The sequence below is a fragment of the Microcaecilia unicolor genome, chromosome 8 (genome assembly GCF_901765095.1).
Source record: "Microcaecilia unicolor chromosome 8, aMicUni1.1, whole genome shotgun sequence".
Classification (NCBI taxonomy): Eukaryota; Metazoa; Chordata; class Amphibia; order Gymnophiona; family Siphonopidae; genus Microcaecilia; species Microcaecilia unicolor.
In genome coordinates, this window is record NC_044038.1 from 185,207,015 (window position 1) to 185,225,080 (window position 18,066).

Consider the following 18,066-nt stretch of genomic DNA (forward strand, 5'->3'; position numbering starts at 1 on the left):
AGAAAGATTTACCGGCAAGCGCTCTGTATCTATTATCTTATTAAAGTACTTAGTAAGCGTGGGAGTAATGTTCTCTCTCATAAGTTTATAAAATTCCATGCGCATCCCATCTGGTCCTGGGGCCTTCAACAGTTTCCCTCTCATTATTTCCAAATCTACTTCCTCCTCTTGAATTGGACTATTCAGCTTATCTCTTTCCCTTTGAGTTATGCCTGGGAGTTGTATTGTATCTAGGTAAAGAGAGCCCTGGAGACCTTGATCTACTGGTGTTTCATATAATTGTTCATAGAATCTGGCAAAGATTTTTCCTATCATCTCATCCTGCCGTACCAACTGTCCCTGGCTATCTCTCATTTTGTGGCTTAGGCCTAGCCAAGCGGGCCAGCATGCGACCTGATTTATTACCATATCTATGTAATTGGAATCTAAAATAAGTTTGCGATTTAGTCGCACGCTTGTGCAGTAGCTCATTAAGAGCCACCTGCAACTCCAATAACTTAGTGCGTTGCTCAGGCTGATTTGTCTTCCCATATGTCTGTCTCGCCCTGCAGATCATAGAACTCAATCTTATTATTTCTCTATTTCGGGCCTTTCGGACATGATGTGTGTGCCTAATAATTTCGCCTCGAAGTACCGCCTTGGCGGCATCCCAGAACAGTAAAGGGTCAGTCTCGTGTTCCTGGTTTAAGGTTTTATACTCCTCCCAACTCTTCAGAAGCTTTTCACCCAACTGTCTATCTGTAAATAGTTCCAGGGGGAACTGCCAGAATCTTTGTTTGGTACTTCTAGTAGGCACCTCCCACTCCATATATACCCAGGCATGATCCGATATCGTGTAAGGTCCTATGTTTGTTGTGACCACCTGTCCAAATAGGTCTCTAGTGATAAGGAAATAATCTATTCTGGCTTGTGATGCATGAGCTCGGGAATGATGCGTAAAATCTCTCTCGGAGGGGTGAAGCATCCTCCATATATCTATCAAATCTACCATTTTCCCCAGTCTTTTTAATCCCTGATTAGACGCTACCACATCCCTCCTCTGTCCTTGGGTGCTATCTATCGTTGTATACCATACTGTATTAAAGTCTCCGCCAACTATTATAGGTGACCCAGCATATTTCATCAGGTGTCCTATTATTGAGTTATAAAATTTTTTATCATACTGATTAGGTGCGTATACATTGCAGATCACATTCTTATGTCCGGCTACTTCAAGCTCTACTATAACATATCTCCCTCCGGGGTCTATCATGAGGGGTCTCACTGTTGTCGCCACTCCTTTGCGGACTAATATCGCCACTCCCCCTCTTTTTCCCAGCGCATTTGCAGCTATGCACTCTTGTACCTACCAGGTGCGCAGCTTAGCGTGTTCCTCCTGGCTTAAGTGTGTCTCTTGTAACAGTGCCACGTCTATTTTATATCTTTGTAATTGCTGTAGAATTTTGGATCTTTTAATGGGTGAGTTGATCCCGCCTATGTTCCACGTGATCAACTTAACCATTAAAACTTAGTTGGTCTTCGTCTAATATTGCATGATTCCTTGCTCCTAAACCTACCCGGGGGGCATCCCAGCCACTGCCCTCCCGGGACAAAGATTGTGTTGTACCCAAAGCCTCATCTAGTGTTACTTCTTCCCTCCCTTTTACTTGAGCCCCATCTCCTACTGTATCCCCTTGTCTCTCTTTTAATGTGTCCAGCTCCCTTCCCATTCCCCTCCTCCCTCCCCTATCCGTGTCCCTCCTCCCCTCTGCTCCCACCCGCCCCCTTATCCCCTCCCCCCCTCTTTTGGCCGTTCCCTGATAGGGAATCATCACGTATAGGCGCCCCCCAACCTCTCTCCCCCTATTCCTATACCCTTCTTGCCGTTTTGAACCCAGGGTCCCTCCTTCCTTCCAATGTCTGTTTTGTGTCTCCTTATCTTAAGAGAAGTGGGGAAACAGTAATTCCAACATATTAATACATTAACATACCCAGACGGTCTTATAGCCAACCCATGTTCACACACATTCCTTACTCACTCCATTTTACAGTCCTCCTTTCCCCTGCCAGTCCATATACTTGAACCCCAGCTACCTCATTCTCTCAAACCTGTTAACTCTATAACAACTGTGGTACCGTCTTCTATTAGACTTGCCGATATCCCATGTACCGGTAATTACCAAACATAAGTGTCAATATATTCCATGTTGACTCCTTCCACTGTCTCTTGTTGTCCTTCTGCATTTCTCAATCCGGTAAACCTCCGCACCGGTTGCTCCTCTCCTCTTGTTCCATCTGCTCCACAAACTCCTTGGCTTCTTCTGGCTTTTCAAAAGTGCGAGTCGTGCCCTCGTGCGTTATCTTTAAAATCGCTGGGTACATCAAGGTGAAGCGTTTCTTCATTGCAAATAATTTGGAGCAAATTGGCGAGAAAGCTTTCCTTTTTCCCGCCACTCCCACTGAGTAATCCTGGAAACAGATAATCCGTTTGTTTTCAAATGTTAGATTTTTCTCTCCTCGTGAGGCCGGCAAAATCCAATGCTTATGAGCAAAGTTTAATACTTTCAGGATGACCACTCGAGGTCGGGAATCCGTATCTCTGCGTGTTCCCAGACGATGTGCCCTTCTACCCTTAGAGGGCCTAAATCAGGGGGAAATCTCACTTGCTCCATTAGCCAGCGTTCCAGAGCTGATGTTAAATCCCTGCCCCCCAGCTTTTCAGGGAGGCCCACTAATCGGAGGTTGTTTCTACGGGACCTATTTTCCAAGTCCTCTATCTTTTGTTCCAATGTCTCTACTGTTCGTAAAAGTGTATTCTGTGTCTCTTCCACTTCTGTTACCCGATCCTCCACCTCGCCGGTTCTAGTCTGGAAGGCAACACATTCTCGTGTGAGATCTTCCATTCTCGTCTGTAATTTTTCCAATTTCGTATCAATTGGTGTAAGGCGCCGTTCTAATAGATCTTCTAGGACCGCGGTCATCTCTGTTGTAATTTCTGAGACCCAGATCGAAGCAACTGTCGGGTCTGCGCTGTTGGGTGCGGCGGCCATCTTAGGGTCCGTTGTCTTTTGGCGCAGCTTATCTTTCTGCATCGTTTTAGACGCCATCTCCCCTCGCTATCGTTCTAATAATTTCGTGTCCATAATCAGCTCCGTTTCCCCTTCCAGGAATGGATTTCAGCTAGACAGAATCGTGTTTCACCTCGCGTGGGGGAGAGGTCAGGCGCTGGAGAAGCGTTCAGGTGCTACCACTTTCCAGCATGGCGTCACGTGATCGGTCTGTTTTATGTTTTATGATGTGAATAATGTGACTGTTCTTTTGTAAACCACCTAGTTATAGGTGGTATAGAAAATTTTAAAATAAATGAAATATGATCTGTTGAGAAAATTATTAGATAAGGAGGTTATCAAGTCCATGATCCTTTACCTCTTGTTGTGTTTTCCTTTTCCCCTCCCTCACTTTTAGCTGTCTTGTCTGAGTTTTTTTTAAAAATTGATTTGTGGTATGCCAAATAAAACTGAACCATGAACTAAAGCTTAAACCAGGGGAATATAAACATTAGCCTTCCCAGACGGTTCCTACTCCCGCAGCACTGTATTGCTTAGTTAGGGGGCATCTCCTTTCCAGCATTAGTCCACATAAGTACAAAGGTGTTTTCCCCCGGATTCTATATAATGCGACCGGAGTTCAACGCACAAATTAGGTCATATTCTATTTGCATCACAACCTAATTATCTTAACAAGCCAATCGGCTCCAATAATTGCCACTTAATAAGCAATTAACACTAATTGGTATTAATTAGAATTTACACGCATCATTTGCTAAGCATATTCTGTAAAGTGATGCGTGTAAATTCTAGATGCAGAACTGAAAAGGGGGCGTGGTCATGGCCAGTTCAAAAATCTATTCACACCATTATAGAACACACCCGGTCTGCGCCTTAGTCGCCAGCATTTACACCAAGTTTTACTTGGCGTAAATAGCTGCGATAAAATTTAGTTGCGCGGACCAGCGCTAGGTGCATTTTATAAACCGTGCCTAACTTTAGGCTTAGTTTATAGAGAGGGGCATAATCGAATGAAAACATCTATCTCCATGGGCGTTTATCTCCGAGAATGGGTCCGTGAAGGGGCGGACCGAACCGTATTTTCGCAAAAAAAATAGACATCCATGTTTTATTCGACAATTTGTGAGCTGGGCGTTTTTACTTTTCAGCGATAATGGAAAATGAAAGCGCCCAGCTCAAAAACGAATAAATCCAAGGCATTTGTTCATGGGAGGGGCCAGGATTCGTAGTGCACTGGTCCCCCTCACATGCCAGGACACCAACCGGGCACCCTAGGGGGCACTTTTACAAAAACAAAAAAAAAGGTAAAAGAGCTCCCAGGTGCATAGCACCCTTCCCTTGTGTGTTGAGCCCCCCAAATCCCCCTCAAAACCCACTGCCCACAAGTCTACACCATTACTATAGCCCTAAGAGGTGAAGGGGGGCACCTACATGTGGGTACAGTGGGTTTGGGGGGGTTGGACGACTAAGCATTAAGCAGCACAATTGTAACAGGTAGGGGGGGGAAGGGCCTGGGTCCACCTGCCTGAAGTCCACTGCACCCCCTAACAACTGCTCCAGGGACCTGCATACTGCTGCCAGGGAGGTGGGTATGACATTTGAGGGTGAAAATAAAAGTTGTGAAACATCATTTTTTGTGGTGGGAGGGGGTTAGTGACCACTGGGGGAGTCAGGGGAGGTCATCCCCGATTCCCTCTGGGGGTAATCTGGTCATTTAGGGCACTTTTTGGGGCCTTATTCGTGAAAAAACAGGGTCCAGGAAAAGTGCCCTAAATTCTACCTACAAACGCATACTTTTTTTCCATTATCGGCGAAAGGCGCCCATCTCTGTTCGGGTGATAACCATGCCCCAGTCCCGCCTTCACCACGCCTCCGACACGCCCCCGTCAACTTTGTACGCTTCCGCGATGGAGTGCAGTTGAAAACGTCCAAGTTCGGCTTTCAATTATACTGTGTTATTCGTTTTTGTGCAATAAACGTCCATCTCCCGATTTAGGTCTGAACTTGGGCATTTTTCTCGTTCGATTATAAGGAGGAGAATATGCCTAGGCATATTTTTTTAAGGCATCATATATAGAATGTAGTCCCATATGGACAAATATTTGCAAAAAGATCTGTATGTGTTTATATGAAAAAGTATCACCTGAACCTACAAAGTGGGAAAAAAAGCTCCCTCTGTAATGAAAATCAAAGGATTTTCCAGAAGTGGCTCAAAAACAGTTTGTAGAAATAAGGATGCAATAAAAAGAACTTGCACTTGGATAAAGACACCCTTATGCTTGCAGCAGGTGAATATCGTGCACTCTGTAGTGTGAGAGTTTCATTTCTACTGCAGCACATTGCAATTGCACAGCCTAATTTTTCAATGAGGGGCCTTGGGATGTGAACCAATAACCACGTGGATTCACTGCAGGGACTACCTCTGAGCTGAAGAAGCAGCTGCACTAGCTAACTGGCAGTCCTTATCTGCTATTATGTTTTCTGTCTCTCTTATATGGATTCTTCAAGCTCCGAGTTTCCTACATCTTTATTTAATCTCCCACCTGCATACACCAATTCAAAACAAGATGCCAAAGTGATACAGCTCCAGCACCACTGCTCCCAAAACGCAGTCTGCATCCTTAAAAAGATTCTTTGCACAATGAAAACAGTTAAGATGTACTTACTACAAACCTGCTGTTCACCTTCTCCAGGATGCGTTTCTCATTCAGCGTCATGGATTCTCCTTTCCGTTTCTTGATCCGTTTCTTCTCCAGCTTCTTACAAGCATACATCTTACCTGTTGCTCGCACCTGGCAGGCGCACACCTGTGGAACAGAGGCAAAAACAATCCAGGGTCAAAAATAACTGAAGTAAATAGACACCAATGGTATGGTATGATCCAGGTCAGGGATTACACTGGGAAATAACACACAGACCATCCACCTCCCGGCAACAGTATTGGCTCTATTTGCAGTATATCAAGTTCATAAATTAATAAGTAAATATTTTTCTCAGGCGCAAATGAGCAGCAATTTTTCCAAGTCTGTAAAGATGTTGGCAAATTACTGTTCAATTCTGCGAGGGAAAAATATATTCCTCTGAAGTCTTGCCAAGTACCTTAACATAGCTGTTTAACCTCTGTACTAGTTCTCAGCAGGGTGACCACTACAACTGAAGTATGGCAAGGAGGAGCAAGAAAAATTCAGACTGGCAACACGCTGCCCAGAATGAAAAGAAGCCCACCCTTAGCTTCAGCAATAAAGCTAAAGACAGTGGTAACAGTAATGCAGATGCTTCAGGTACAGAGAGACACCTCCTTCTGCAGTTACGAGCCTGTTCTTGGACCCAGTGCAGGAGACAGACCACAGAAAATGAAAAGATTAAGAGGACTAACTACTATAGGCTGGACTTGAAGATAAAAAGGAGATAACATATTATTACTTTTTAGATCTAGACAGTATACGAAGAACGTGGCAAAAACTGGAAGACTGAGCAAAAGTATCAAAGGGAAAGTTGCACAAAAAGCAATTGATGGATATTTAAGATACCTAATTACTTATTTATTTGTTACATTTGTATACCACATTTTCCCACCTATTTGCAGGCTCAATGTGGCTTACATAATACCGTGAAGGCGTGCGCCAAGTCCGGTAGAGAAACAAATACAAGGTGATATTGGGGTCGAGTAAGGTACCTGTATTTCAGATACAGGAGTCAAGGAGAGGGAAGGTTATATAGTGTCCATTACGAGCTTTGATTTTGCTATGTTGCAGAGTGTGGGTATTTTTGTTGGGTCGGTGGCATATGCCTTTTTGAACAGGTAGGTTTTTAGTGATTTCCTGAAGTTTAGATGGTCGTAGGTTGTTTTCACAACTTTTGGCAGTGTGTTCCATAGTTGTGTGCTTATATAGGAGAGGCTGGATGCATAGGTTGCTTTGTATTTAAGACCTTTGCAGTTTGGATAGTGGAGGTTTAGGTATGTTCGAGATGATCTGGTTATGTTTCTGTTAGAAAACAATCAAAGTAGTATCTGAGTGATGCCACTTTATAAAAGCCGAGAGAAGATGAAGACAATCAAAGAAAACAGAGATCTGGAAAGGAGCACGAGAGAGACAGAGAGAGAAAACTCCATTTAAATTATAAAGATGGATATAATTTGTCATCCTCAACATCAAGATCCAGCAAAGAATAGTTCAGGGAGCATCATCGTCATTCTTGCTGTGTCTGCTACTAAATCAACAGAGTATTCTTATTAAATCTTTGTGCCTTAATCCTAAGAGATATGAATAACCTACAGATTGACATTTTGCCAAGGTTTGCAGATGCCTTGAAGCTTTACAGCTCCTGCGAACATCACTTAGCAGAACTCTACATATGTAGTAAAAAGTTTCTTCAGGACGACTTAGACAAATGTACTAAGGCAACCTTATTTAAAGGAAAGCCAAGTAAAACTTAACATCTCTAGGACATTAGCAGTAAGGAGTATACAAATATCTAGGAGACGGTGGGGCAACAATCCAACACAAATGACTACGAGGAAAGATCAATAACCAACTCCTACAGAAAGTTCTATGGCAAACATTAGTAATCAACTGGAGATGCACAGATCTACACCACAAACCCTAGCTTAGGGGTGAGGTTCATTCCTCTCGTTGTATGCACAAAACAACCCATTTGGGGAAATTTCCTCCGAGACAACACTGAAATTGAAAAGAGCTTGAAACAATGTGGAATAATATACAAACCATGAATTAGCCTGCAATTTCCTGTTCTGATACACTGGACCCATAAAGCGAATGCTACATACCTGTAGAAGGTATTCTCCGAGGACAGCAGGCTGATTGTTCTCACTGATGGGTGACGTCCAAGGCAGCCCCTCCAATCGGAATCTTCACTAGCAAAGGCCTTTGCTAGTCCTCGCGCGCCCATGCGCACCGCGCATGCGCGGCCGTCTTCCCGCACGAACCGGCTCGTGTTCGTCAGTCCCGTATGTAGCAAGACAAAGACAAGGGAAGACACAACTCCAAAGGGGAGGCGGGCGGGTTTGTGAGAACAATCAGCCTGCTGTCCTCGGAGAATACCTTCTACAGGTATGTAGCATTCGCTTTCTCCGAGGACAAGCAGGCTGCTTGTTCTCACTGATGGGGTATCCCTAGCCCCCAGGCTCACTCAAAACAACAACCATGGTCAATTGGGCCTCGCAACGGCGAGGACATAACTGAGATTGACCTAAAAAATTTACCAACTAACTGAGAGTGCAGCCTGGAACAGAACAAACAGGGCCCTCGGGGGGTGGAGTTGGATCCTAAAGCCCAAACAGGTTCTGAAGAACTGACTGCCCGAACCGACTGTCACGTCGGGTATCCTGCTTCAGGCAGTAATGAGATGTGAATGTGTGGACAGATGACCACGTCGCAGCTTTGCAAATTTCTTCAATAGAGGCTGACTTCAAGTGGGCTACCGACGCAGCCATGGCTCTAACATTATGAGCCGTGACATGACCCTCAAGAGCCAGCCCCGCCTGGGCGTAAGTGAAGGAAATGCAATCTGCTAGCCAATTGGATATGGTGCGTTTCCCCACAGCCACTCCCCTCCTATTGGGATCAAAAGAAACAAACAATTGGGCGGACTGTCTGTTGGGCTGTGTCCGCTCCAGATAGAAGGCCAATGCTCTCTTGCAGTCCAATGTGTGCAGCTGACGTTCAGCAGGGCAGGAATGAGGACGGGGAAAGAATGTTGGCAAGACAATTGACTGGTTCAGATGGAACTCCGACACAACCTTTGGCAGGAACTTAGGGTGAGTGCGGAGGACTACTCTGTTATGATGAAATTTGGTGTAAGGAGCCTGGGCTACCAGGGCCTGAAGCTCACTGACTCTACGAGCTGAAGTAACTGCCACCAAGAAAATGACCTTCCAGGTCAAGTACTTCAGATGGCATGAATTCAGTGGCTCAAAAGGAGGTTTCATCAGCTGGGTGAGAACGACATTGAGATCCCATGACACTGTAGGAGGCTTGACAGGGGGCTTTGACAAAAGCAAACCTCTCATGAAGCGAACAACTAAAGGCTGTCCTGAGATCGGCTTACCTTCCACATGGTAATGGTATGCACTGATTGCACTAAGGTGAACTCTTACAGAGTTGGTCTTGAGACCAGACTCAGACAAGTGCAGAAGGTATTCAAGCAGGGTCTGTGTAGGACAAGAGCGAGGATCTAGGGCCTTGCTGTCACACCAGACGGCAAAGCTCCTCCACAGAAAGAAGTAACTCCTCTTAGTGGAATCTTTCCTGGAAGCAAGCAAGATGCGGGAGACACCCTCTGACAGGCCCAAAGAGGCAAAGTCTACGCTCTCAACATCCAGGCCGTGAGAGCCAGGGACCGGAGGCCGGGATGCAGAAGCGCCCCTTCGTCCTGCGTGATGAGGGTCGGAAAACACTCCAATCTCCAGGGTTCTTCGGAGGACAACTCCAGAAGAAGAGGGAACCAGATCTGACGCGGCCAAAAAGGAGCAATCAGAATCATGGTGCCTCGGTCTTGCTTGAGTTTCAACAAAGTCTTCCCCACCAGAGGAATGGGAGGATAAGCATACAGCAGACCCTCCCCCCAATCCAGGAGGAAGGCATCCGATGCCAGTCTGCCGTGGGCCTGAAGCCTGGAACAGAACTGAGGGACTTTGTGGTTGGCTCGAGATGCGAAAAGATCCACCAAGAGGGTGCCCCACGCTTGGAAGATCTGGCGCACCACTCGGGGGTTGAGCGACCACTCGTGAGGTTGCATAATCCTGCTCAGTCTGTCGGCCAGACTGTTGTTTACGCCTGCCAGATATGTGGCTTGGAGCACCATGCCGTGCCGGCGAGCCCAGAGCCACATGCTGACGGCTTCCTGACACAGGGGGCGAGATCCGGTGCCCCCCTGCTTGTTGACGTAGTACATGGCAACCTGGTTGTCTGTCTGAATTTGGATAATTTGGTGGGACAGCCGATCTCTGAAAGCCTTCAGAGCGTTCCAGATCGCTCGTAACTCCAGAAGATTGATCTGTAGATCGCGTTCCTGGAGGGACCAGCTTCCTTGGGTGTGAAGCCCATCGACATGAGCTCCCCATCCCAGGAGAGACGCATCCGTGGTCAGCACTTTTTGTGGCTGAGGAATTTGGAAAGGACGTCCCAGAGTCAAATTGGACCAAATCGTCCACCAATACAGGGATTCGAGAAAACTCGTGGACAGGTGGATCACGTCTTCTAGATCCCCAGCAGCCTGAAACCACTGGGAAGCTAGGGTCCATTGAGCAGATCTCATGTGAAGGCGGGCCATGGGAGTCACATGAACTGTGGAGGCCATGTGGCCCAGCAATCTCAACATCTGCCGAGCTGTGATCTGCTGGGACGCTCGCACCCGCGAGACGAGGGACAACAAGTTGTTGGCTCTCGTCTCTGGGAGATAGGCGCGAGCCGTCCGAGAATCCAGCAGAGCTCCTATGAATTCGAGTCTCTGCACTGGGAGAAGATGGGACTTTGGATAATTTATCACAAACCCCAGTAGCTCCAGGAGGCGAATAGTCATCTGCATGGACTGCAGGGCTCCTGCCTCGGATGTGTTCTTCACCAGCCAATCGTCGAGATATGGGAACACGTGCACCCCCAGCCTGCGAAGTGCCACTGCTACTACAGCCAAGCACTTTGTGAACACCCTGGGCGCAGAGGCGAGCCCAAAGGGTAGCACACAGTACTGGAAGTGACGTGTGCCCAGCTGAAATCGCAGATACTGTCTGTGAGCTGGCAGTATCGGGATGTGTGTGTAGGCATCCTTCAAGTCCAGAGAGCATAGCCAATCGTTTTCCTGAATCATGGGAAGGAGGGTGCCCAGGGAAAGCATCCTGAACTTTTCTTTGACCAGATATTTGTTCAGGGCCCTTAGGTCTAGGATGGGACGCATCCCCCCCTGTTTTCTTTTCCACAAGGAAGTACCTGGAATAGAATCCCAGCCCTTCTTGCCCGGATGGCACGGGCTCGACCGCATTGGCGCTGAGAAGGGCGAAGAGTTCCTCTGCAAGTACCTGCTTGTGCTGGAAGCTGTAAGACTGAGCTCCCGGTGGACAATTTGGAGGTTTTGAGGCCAAATTGAGGGTGTATCCTTGCCGGACTATTTGGAGAACCCACTGATCGGAGGTTATGAGAGGCCACCTTTGGTGAAAAGCTTTCAACCTCCCTCCGACTGGCAGGTCGCCCGGCACTGACACTTGGATGTCGGCTATGCTCTGCTGGAGCCAGTCAAAAGCTCGTCCCTTGCTTTTGCTGGGGAGCCGAGGGGCCTTGCTGAGGCGCACGCTGCTGACGAGAGCGAGCGCGCTGGGGCTTAGCCTGGGCCGCAGGCTGTCGAGAAGGAGGATTGTACCTACGCTTGCCAGAAGAGTAGGGAACAGTCTTCCTTCCCCCAAAAAATCTTCTACCTGTAGAGGTAGAGGCTGAAGGCTGCCGGCGGGAGAACTTGTCGAATGCGGTGTCCCGCTGGTGGAGCTGCTCTACCACCTGTTCGACTTTCTCTCCAAAAATGTTGTCCGCACGGCAAGGCGAGTCCGCAATCCGCTGCTGGATTCTATTCTCCAGGTCGGAGGCACGCAGCCATGAGAGCCTGCGCATCACCACACCTTGAGCAGCGGCCCTGGACGCAACATCAAAGGTGTCATACACCCCTCTGGCCAGGAATTTTCTGCACGCCTTCAGCTGCCTGACCACCTCCTGAAATGGCTTGGCTTGCTCAGGGGGGAGCGCATCAACCAAGCCCGCCAACTGCCGCACATTGTTCCGCATGTGTATGCTCGTGTAGAGCTGGTAAGACTGAATTTTGGCCACGAGCATAGAAGAATGGTAGGCCTTCCTCCCAAAGGAGTCTAAGGTTCTAGAGTCCTTGCCCGGGGGCGCCGAAGCATGCTCCCTAGAACTCTTAGCCTTCTTTAGGGCCAGATCCACAACTCCAGAATCATGAGGCAACTGGGTGCGCATCAGATCTGGGTCCCCATGGATCCGGTACTGGGACTCGATCTTCTTGGGGATGTGGGGATTAGTTAAAGGCTTGGTCCAGTTCGCAAGCAATGTCTTTTTTAGGACATGGTGCAAGGGAACAGTGGACGCTTCCTTAGGTGGAGAAGGATAGTCCAGGAGCTCAAACATTTCAGCCCTGGGCTCGTCCTCCACAACCACCGGGAAGGGGATGGCCGTAGACATCTCCCGGACAAAGGAAGCAAAAGACAGACTCTCAGGAGGGGAAAGCTGTCTTTCAGGAGAGGGAGTGGGATCGGAAGGAAGACCCTCAGACTCCTCGTCAGAGAAATATCTGGGGTCTTCTTCCTCTTCCCACGAGGCCTCACCCTCGGTGTCAGACACAAGTTCACGGACCTGTGTCTGCAACCGTGCCCGACTCGACTCCGTGGAGCCACGTCCACGATGGGGGCGTCGAGAGGTAAACTCCCTCGCCCGCATCGGCGAAGCTCCCTCCGCCGACGTAGTCGGGGAGCCTTCCTGGGAGGCGACGGCAGCCGGTACCGCACGCGGCACCGACGCCGGAGACCTCACCTCGGGCAATGGGCCAGCCGGCGCCACGCTCGACGGTACCGGTGGCGCAAGCACCGCCGGTACCGGAGGGGTAGGGCGCAGCAGCTCTCCCAGAATCTCTGGGAGAACGGCCCGGAGGCTCTCGTTCAGAGCGGCTGCAGAGAAAGGCATGGAGGTCGATGCAGGCGTCGACGTCAGAACCTGTTCCGGGCGTGGAGGCTGTTCCGGGCTGTCCAGAGTGGAGCGCATCGACACCTCCTGAACAGAGGGTGAGCGGTCCTCTCGGTGCCGATGCCTGCTGGGTGCCGACTCCCTCGGCGACCCAGAGCTCTCGGTGCCGACACGGGAAGGGGACCGGTGTCGATGCTTCTTAGATTTTTTGCGAAGCACGGCACCGGCGCTTCCCGGCACCGACGAGGACGTAGAATCCAGCCGTCTCTTCCTCGGGGCCGAGACCGAAGAGGGTCGATCTCGGGGGGGCTGTACCGCAGGAGCCCTCAGGGTAGGGGGAGACCCACCCGAAGGCTCACCGCCACCAGCAGGGGAGTGGACAGCCCTCACCTGCACTCCAGACGAAGCACCACCGTCCGACGACATCAGCAGACGAGGTCCCGGTACCACCGACGTCGATGCAGTCACCCGATGTCTCGGCGCCGATGCAGAGGGTCGATGCCTCGATGCACGATGCACTGGCCGCCGAGGATGAAGGTCTGGACGCTGCAGACGTCGATGCACTCGATACCCCCGGTGCCGATGCCGACGAAGAGCCCAAGAACAAAAAGCTCCACTGGGCCAACCTCGCTACCTGAGTCCGCTTCTGTAAAAGGGAACACAGACTACAGGCCTGAGGGCGGTGCCCGGCCCCCAGACACCGAAGACACAAAGCGTGCCTGTCAGTGAGCGAGATTACCCGGGCGCACTGGGTGCACTTCTTGAAGCCGCTGGAAGGCTTCGATGTCATGGGCGGAAAAATCACGCCGGCGAGATCAAAAGACAAAATGGCGAAATTTAGCACCAGCAGAAAAAGCGGGAAGGAAATTTCGACCGGGGCCTAACTAAGGCCTACCCCGACGACGAAAGAAAACTTACCGGGGTGAAAAACTCGAACTAGAGGAAGGGAAAAAGCCAAAAGAGGTTTTTTCCAACACTTTTGAAGCGAAACGAGTCGAAAACGACGCGCGAGGTCGACTTTTACGGGGCACGAAACGGAAACACAACCGTCCCGAGCGCGGAGAAAAGAAGACTGACGAACACGAGCCGGTTTGGGCGGGAAGACGGCCGCGCATGCGCGGTGCGCATGGGCGCGCGAGGACTAGCAAAGGCCTTTGCTAGTGAAGATTCCGATTGGAGGGGCTGCCGTGGACGTCACCCATCAGTGAGAACAAGCAGCCTGCTTGTCCTCGGAGAAAGATCTTAAAAACATTGGATATATGAACAAGAAACATTAACCATCCCCCAAAAGCTAATCTAAGAATTAGTGAATGCTGAAAACTGAAAAAGAGCTAGATCTTAGAAAGAGATTATTAGGTGCAGAGCTTTAATACCAGAGGTCTCGCTAGGCGTATTTAACAACATCAGCAGATTTAAATGTGATGTGCTGGGGTGCGATTGTAAACAACCATAAATTAGTCTCCTTTCTTAAAACTTGGATGAGCATTCCAGTGAACAGCAGCAATAAAAAGAACCTACCAGTACACATAAGGAAATAAGCATAAAGTTTTTTTAAATGGGGGGGAAAAAGCCCAGACCATGAAACAAGGAAAAACAAAAGGCTAATGCACAAATAGAGCAGGAAACACATAGTTACATTTAAAACCACAAGTAGATCAGAACTGAACACATGAATGGTTAAGGACAGGTGAAGACGAGAACTTAATCCCAGCACAGGACAGTGGACTACAGGCAAGACTGTTCACAAAAGTACAGAAAAATAATAGTAAAACAGAGAAATTCAGATTCTGTGAAAAAAGATCTTGAAACAGTTATAGGAGCTCATTGCTGGGTGTGAAGTGCTGTTATCAGAAGAAATGTGCACATAGAGGACACTGGAAACGTAAAAACACTTAATACAGATATAAAAAGAAACCATTGGGATCAAGCGAGAATAAGAAATCATCTGTGACATTTCCATTCCAACCAACATGAATAGTATTGCTAATACAAGCGTCATTGCCATGAGACTATTTTGCACAGTCCTCAAGTATCAAGAAATACAATCAGAAACCAAGACAATGTAGCAGGAAGATACAGAACCAATCCAAATTATTTTGGGTGTCCACAGCCTAATTAAAGAATTTCCAAATGCACCTTGATATGTTACCTTTACAAATGATATCCTATGAACTTCAGAAAGCACAATACAAGTACATTTGAGACAGATCCTACCAAACCTACCCCAGAAGTGAGGCAGACAGCATAAAATGTCCCAGCAGCAATTTGTCCACTTTTGCTAAATGTACATACAAATTCCCTTCTGTGTCCCTCACCTACCAGTTAAAATAGTATCATTGCCTTTTAGGGTATGTACAAACCTAACCCCTCAAAAGAAACCAGTAAAGGGGGAGGGGGGGAAGAATGATGAGCTCCTCACCTCGCCGAAGCCTCCTTTTCCCAAGACTCGGTACTGTCGGAAGTTGTTCTTAGACACTGGTTGCCTATGAGCAAAACAAACGGAGGCTCAACAAAAGACTGATCAAAGCAAAATTGATTACTTAAATATTCTCTGATCACATACATGGGTCATGTGGCTCTCTCATGTCTTCAAAGAGGATGTTTATACATCTTCCCAGGAATGTTTTCTAGGAATGCACAGTATTTTCACTCAGTTTACCAATAGAACAACTTCTCAAAAGGATAAACAAATTTCCTCTGAGAAGCAGATTTAATTGAACCAAACCCCGTTAGACATGACTAAGGACTGCCTTCAAATAAAACAGGCCGGGGGCAATATTCACCCCATGGAGGTTTGCTTTTGCTTTGTTTTTTAAAATGCCGGCTGAATCAGACTCAGATATTCAGAACTGGCCTGAATCCAAGTACCAGCACGGATATCTGGGTTTGGGGTGGGCCACCTGAAGGTCCCCTGGTTCTGCCTAGACAGCAGAGTTCAGTGGTGTGGTGTGAGGTGGGGGGGATGGTGGCGGGAGTGCAGTACAGGCTGATGCTCAAGCGTTGCTGCAGCCCACCAACAGGAAGTTTACATCAAGGAAGGGGGGAGAGATGCAGCAATGCTTCAACGCTAGCCTGTGCTCAGACTTCATGCCGAGTTTCTGCAGTCTTGGCCAGGATGAGGGAGGCAGGGCCAAAGAAGGAAAAAGGAGGGAGATGCGGGGTTGGGGGTGGGGAGAGAAAGAACACATGGCTGAAGCCAGATACCGCTTGGGACAGCCCTGACGACAATTCTTGGCTGGGAGCAGTGCACCAGAACTTCTTCAAACACCACTGCTCTGGCCACCAGGTGCCACTACTGAGTGAACCCAAAAACTTTTATGGAGGGAACCTCTAGTTTTTTTTTTTTTTTTTTAAGGGCCTTTCATCTTTTCAACAGAAAAAGGAACATCAGTTACAAAAACAAACCAAAAACTATAGAATGAACCCTAGTGAGGAAGAAATTAGGTTCTACCTTGCAAAGAGCTGTAGAACAATAAAAGGTCCATTATCATATAAAACCTTTACCTTGCAAATTTAGCCACTTAAGTTAGGTACCTAAATTTGTTGCTTATTTTCAGACAAACTTACGAGTCAAAGCTATGCTCTTAATTTAGGATTGCCATTCATTTGCCTAGATTTATGAGCAAAAATTTAGATATCTAGTGCCAAAAATCAGTGCTAAGCTCCTAAATCCCCACCCCACCCTAAATTTACCTGTTGCCACCCACTTTTTAGGAACCTAAAAAATTCACAATTAAATTAGGGAAGGGAAACTAGGGAGTAACAGGAGGTCTCAGGTAATCCCAGTTAGCCTGATGCTCCACACGCTTTGTTAGATAATCAGGTTTTCAAGTCCGACTTGAAACTCTTAAATGATGAGCTACTTCGAAGAGGTAGGTGCGAGGTGGAATAAAATAAAATGTCCTGTGCCTAGTGGATTTTATGCCTACGAGAATAAAACAAAGTTATGTAACTGTATTCTTGTTCAAGAATAGCAGGACATACCCTCACTCATGCGTGACGTTGCAGTGAGCCTGGCAGAAGAAACTATACTCCAGCTTAGAATTTCTAGAAACTTCTGAACCGGCTCACTATGCATATGCACCTGTTCCAACCCACCACTGTTACACTGAACCGCATCAGTCCATTACAAGCATGATAGAAGACAACTCCTTGGAGAAGTGGGAGAGTTGCGAGAACCCTGATGACCTGCTACAGGTAAAGTATCTTCATTTTCTTTGAAGACAAGCAGGACAGTAACCACTCCTGGGACTCTCTACTTATAGGCTGCCTTCAACAGGAAAAAAAAACAAAAAACAACAACAACAAAAAAGAAACATAACTGGTGATGCAACAGGCAGTGACCTAACGTTTATAGGTGGCAACAAGCTGTAACTTATAAGGTTATTGTGTCAGGAATCCTGTTCTAGGCAATAATGCAAGGTGAATGTTTGGAGTGAAGTCCATGTTGCCCTCCTGCAAAATCTCTTCTATGGAGGCTGACCTCAAGTGGGATACAGATGCTGCCATAGCTCTGACATTATGAACCATGACATCTCCCTCTAGAGTCAAGTCATCTTATTAGGGACAAAAGAAACAAAAAGCTGGGAAGGCTTTCTATGGGCTTTAGTCCACTCCAGATAGGCAGCCAAGACTCTCTTGAAGTCCAAAGAGTGCAGTGTGCTTTCACCTTTGTGGGCATGAGGTTTAGGAAAAAGGTGGGCAGGACATTTGACTGGTGAAGATGGAATTCTGGCACTACCTTGATGAGGAACTGAGAACCACTTCTGTTGAAAAATGCAGTGTAAAGCGAATCTATTACTAGAGCTTCGAGCTTACTTGCCCTCCAAGCAGAAAACTATCACCAACAAAAACAAGACACTCCATGTCACGTATCCAGTAGCTCAAATGGAGCTTTCATCAGCTAGTTAAGAATATTGAGATCCCATGACACTGCAGGCAGCTGAATGGGAGGCTTCTATAGAAGCAATCCCACATCAAACTAAAGGCTGTACAGAGATGGGTTTACCTTCCATCTGAGACAAAGTCTATTAGAGCTGGTATAAAAGGTATTCAAGCAGTTTTTCTGTGAGGCAAGACAAGGGATGTAGGGCCCTACCATCACACCAGACAGCAAAGCTCTTCTATGCAAAATCATAGGCCCTCCTAGTCTAAACTTTCCTGGAAACCAGCAAAACCTGAGAGACACTGTCAAGCAATTTCAGATAAGCCAATGTTAACCTCAAAATCTAAACTGCAAAGGCCAGGGACTGGATGCTGGGTTGCAACCACTTTCCATGCTCTTGCATAATTAACATTCCAGCCTCACTGAATTTCCA

The 18,066-nt window shown here is 47.6% G+C and overlaps 1 protein-coding gene across 3 annotated transcripts in view; it reads right to left on the reverse strand.

Annotated features, from left to right (window-relative positions):
* GRK6 (G protein-coupled receptor kinase 6) overlaps positions 1-18,066 on the reverse strand; it is an 82,900-nt gene that overhangs the window by 12,105 nt on the left and 52,729 nt on the right. For all 3 annotated transcript variants that reach the window (XM_030213209.1, XM_030213208.1, XM_030213210.1), the window contains 2 exons: positions 15,168-15,231; positions 5,714-5,854 (listed from right to left, as the gene is read on the reverse strand). In XM_030213209.1, the coding sequence (XP_030069069.1) occupies positions 5,714-5,854; positions 15,168-15,231 (205 nt within the window). The remainder of the gene's footprint in view (positions 1-5,713; positions 5,855-15,167; positions 15,232-18,066) is intronic.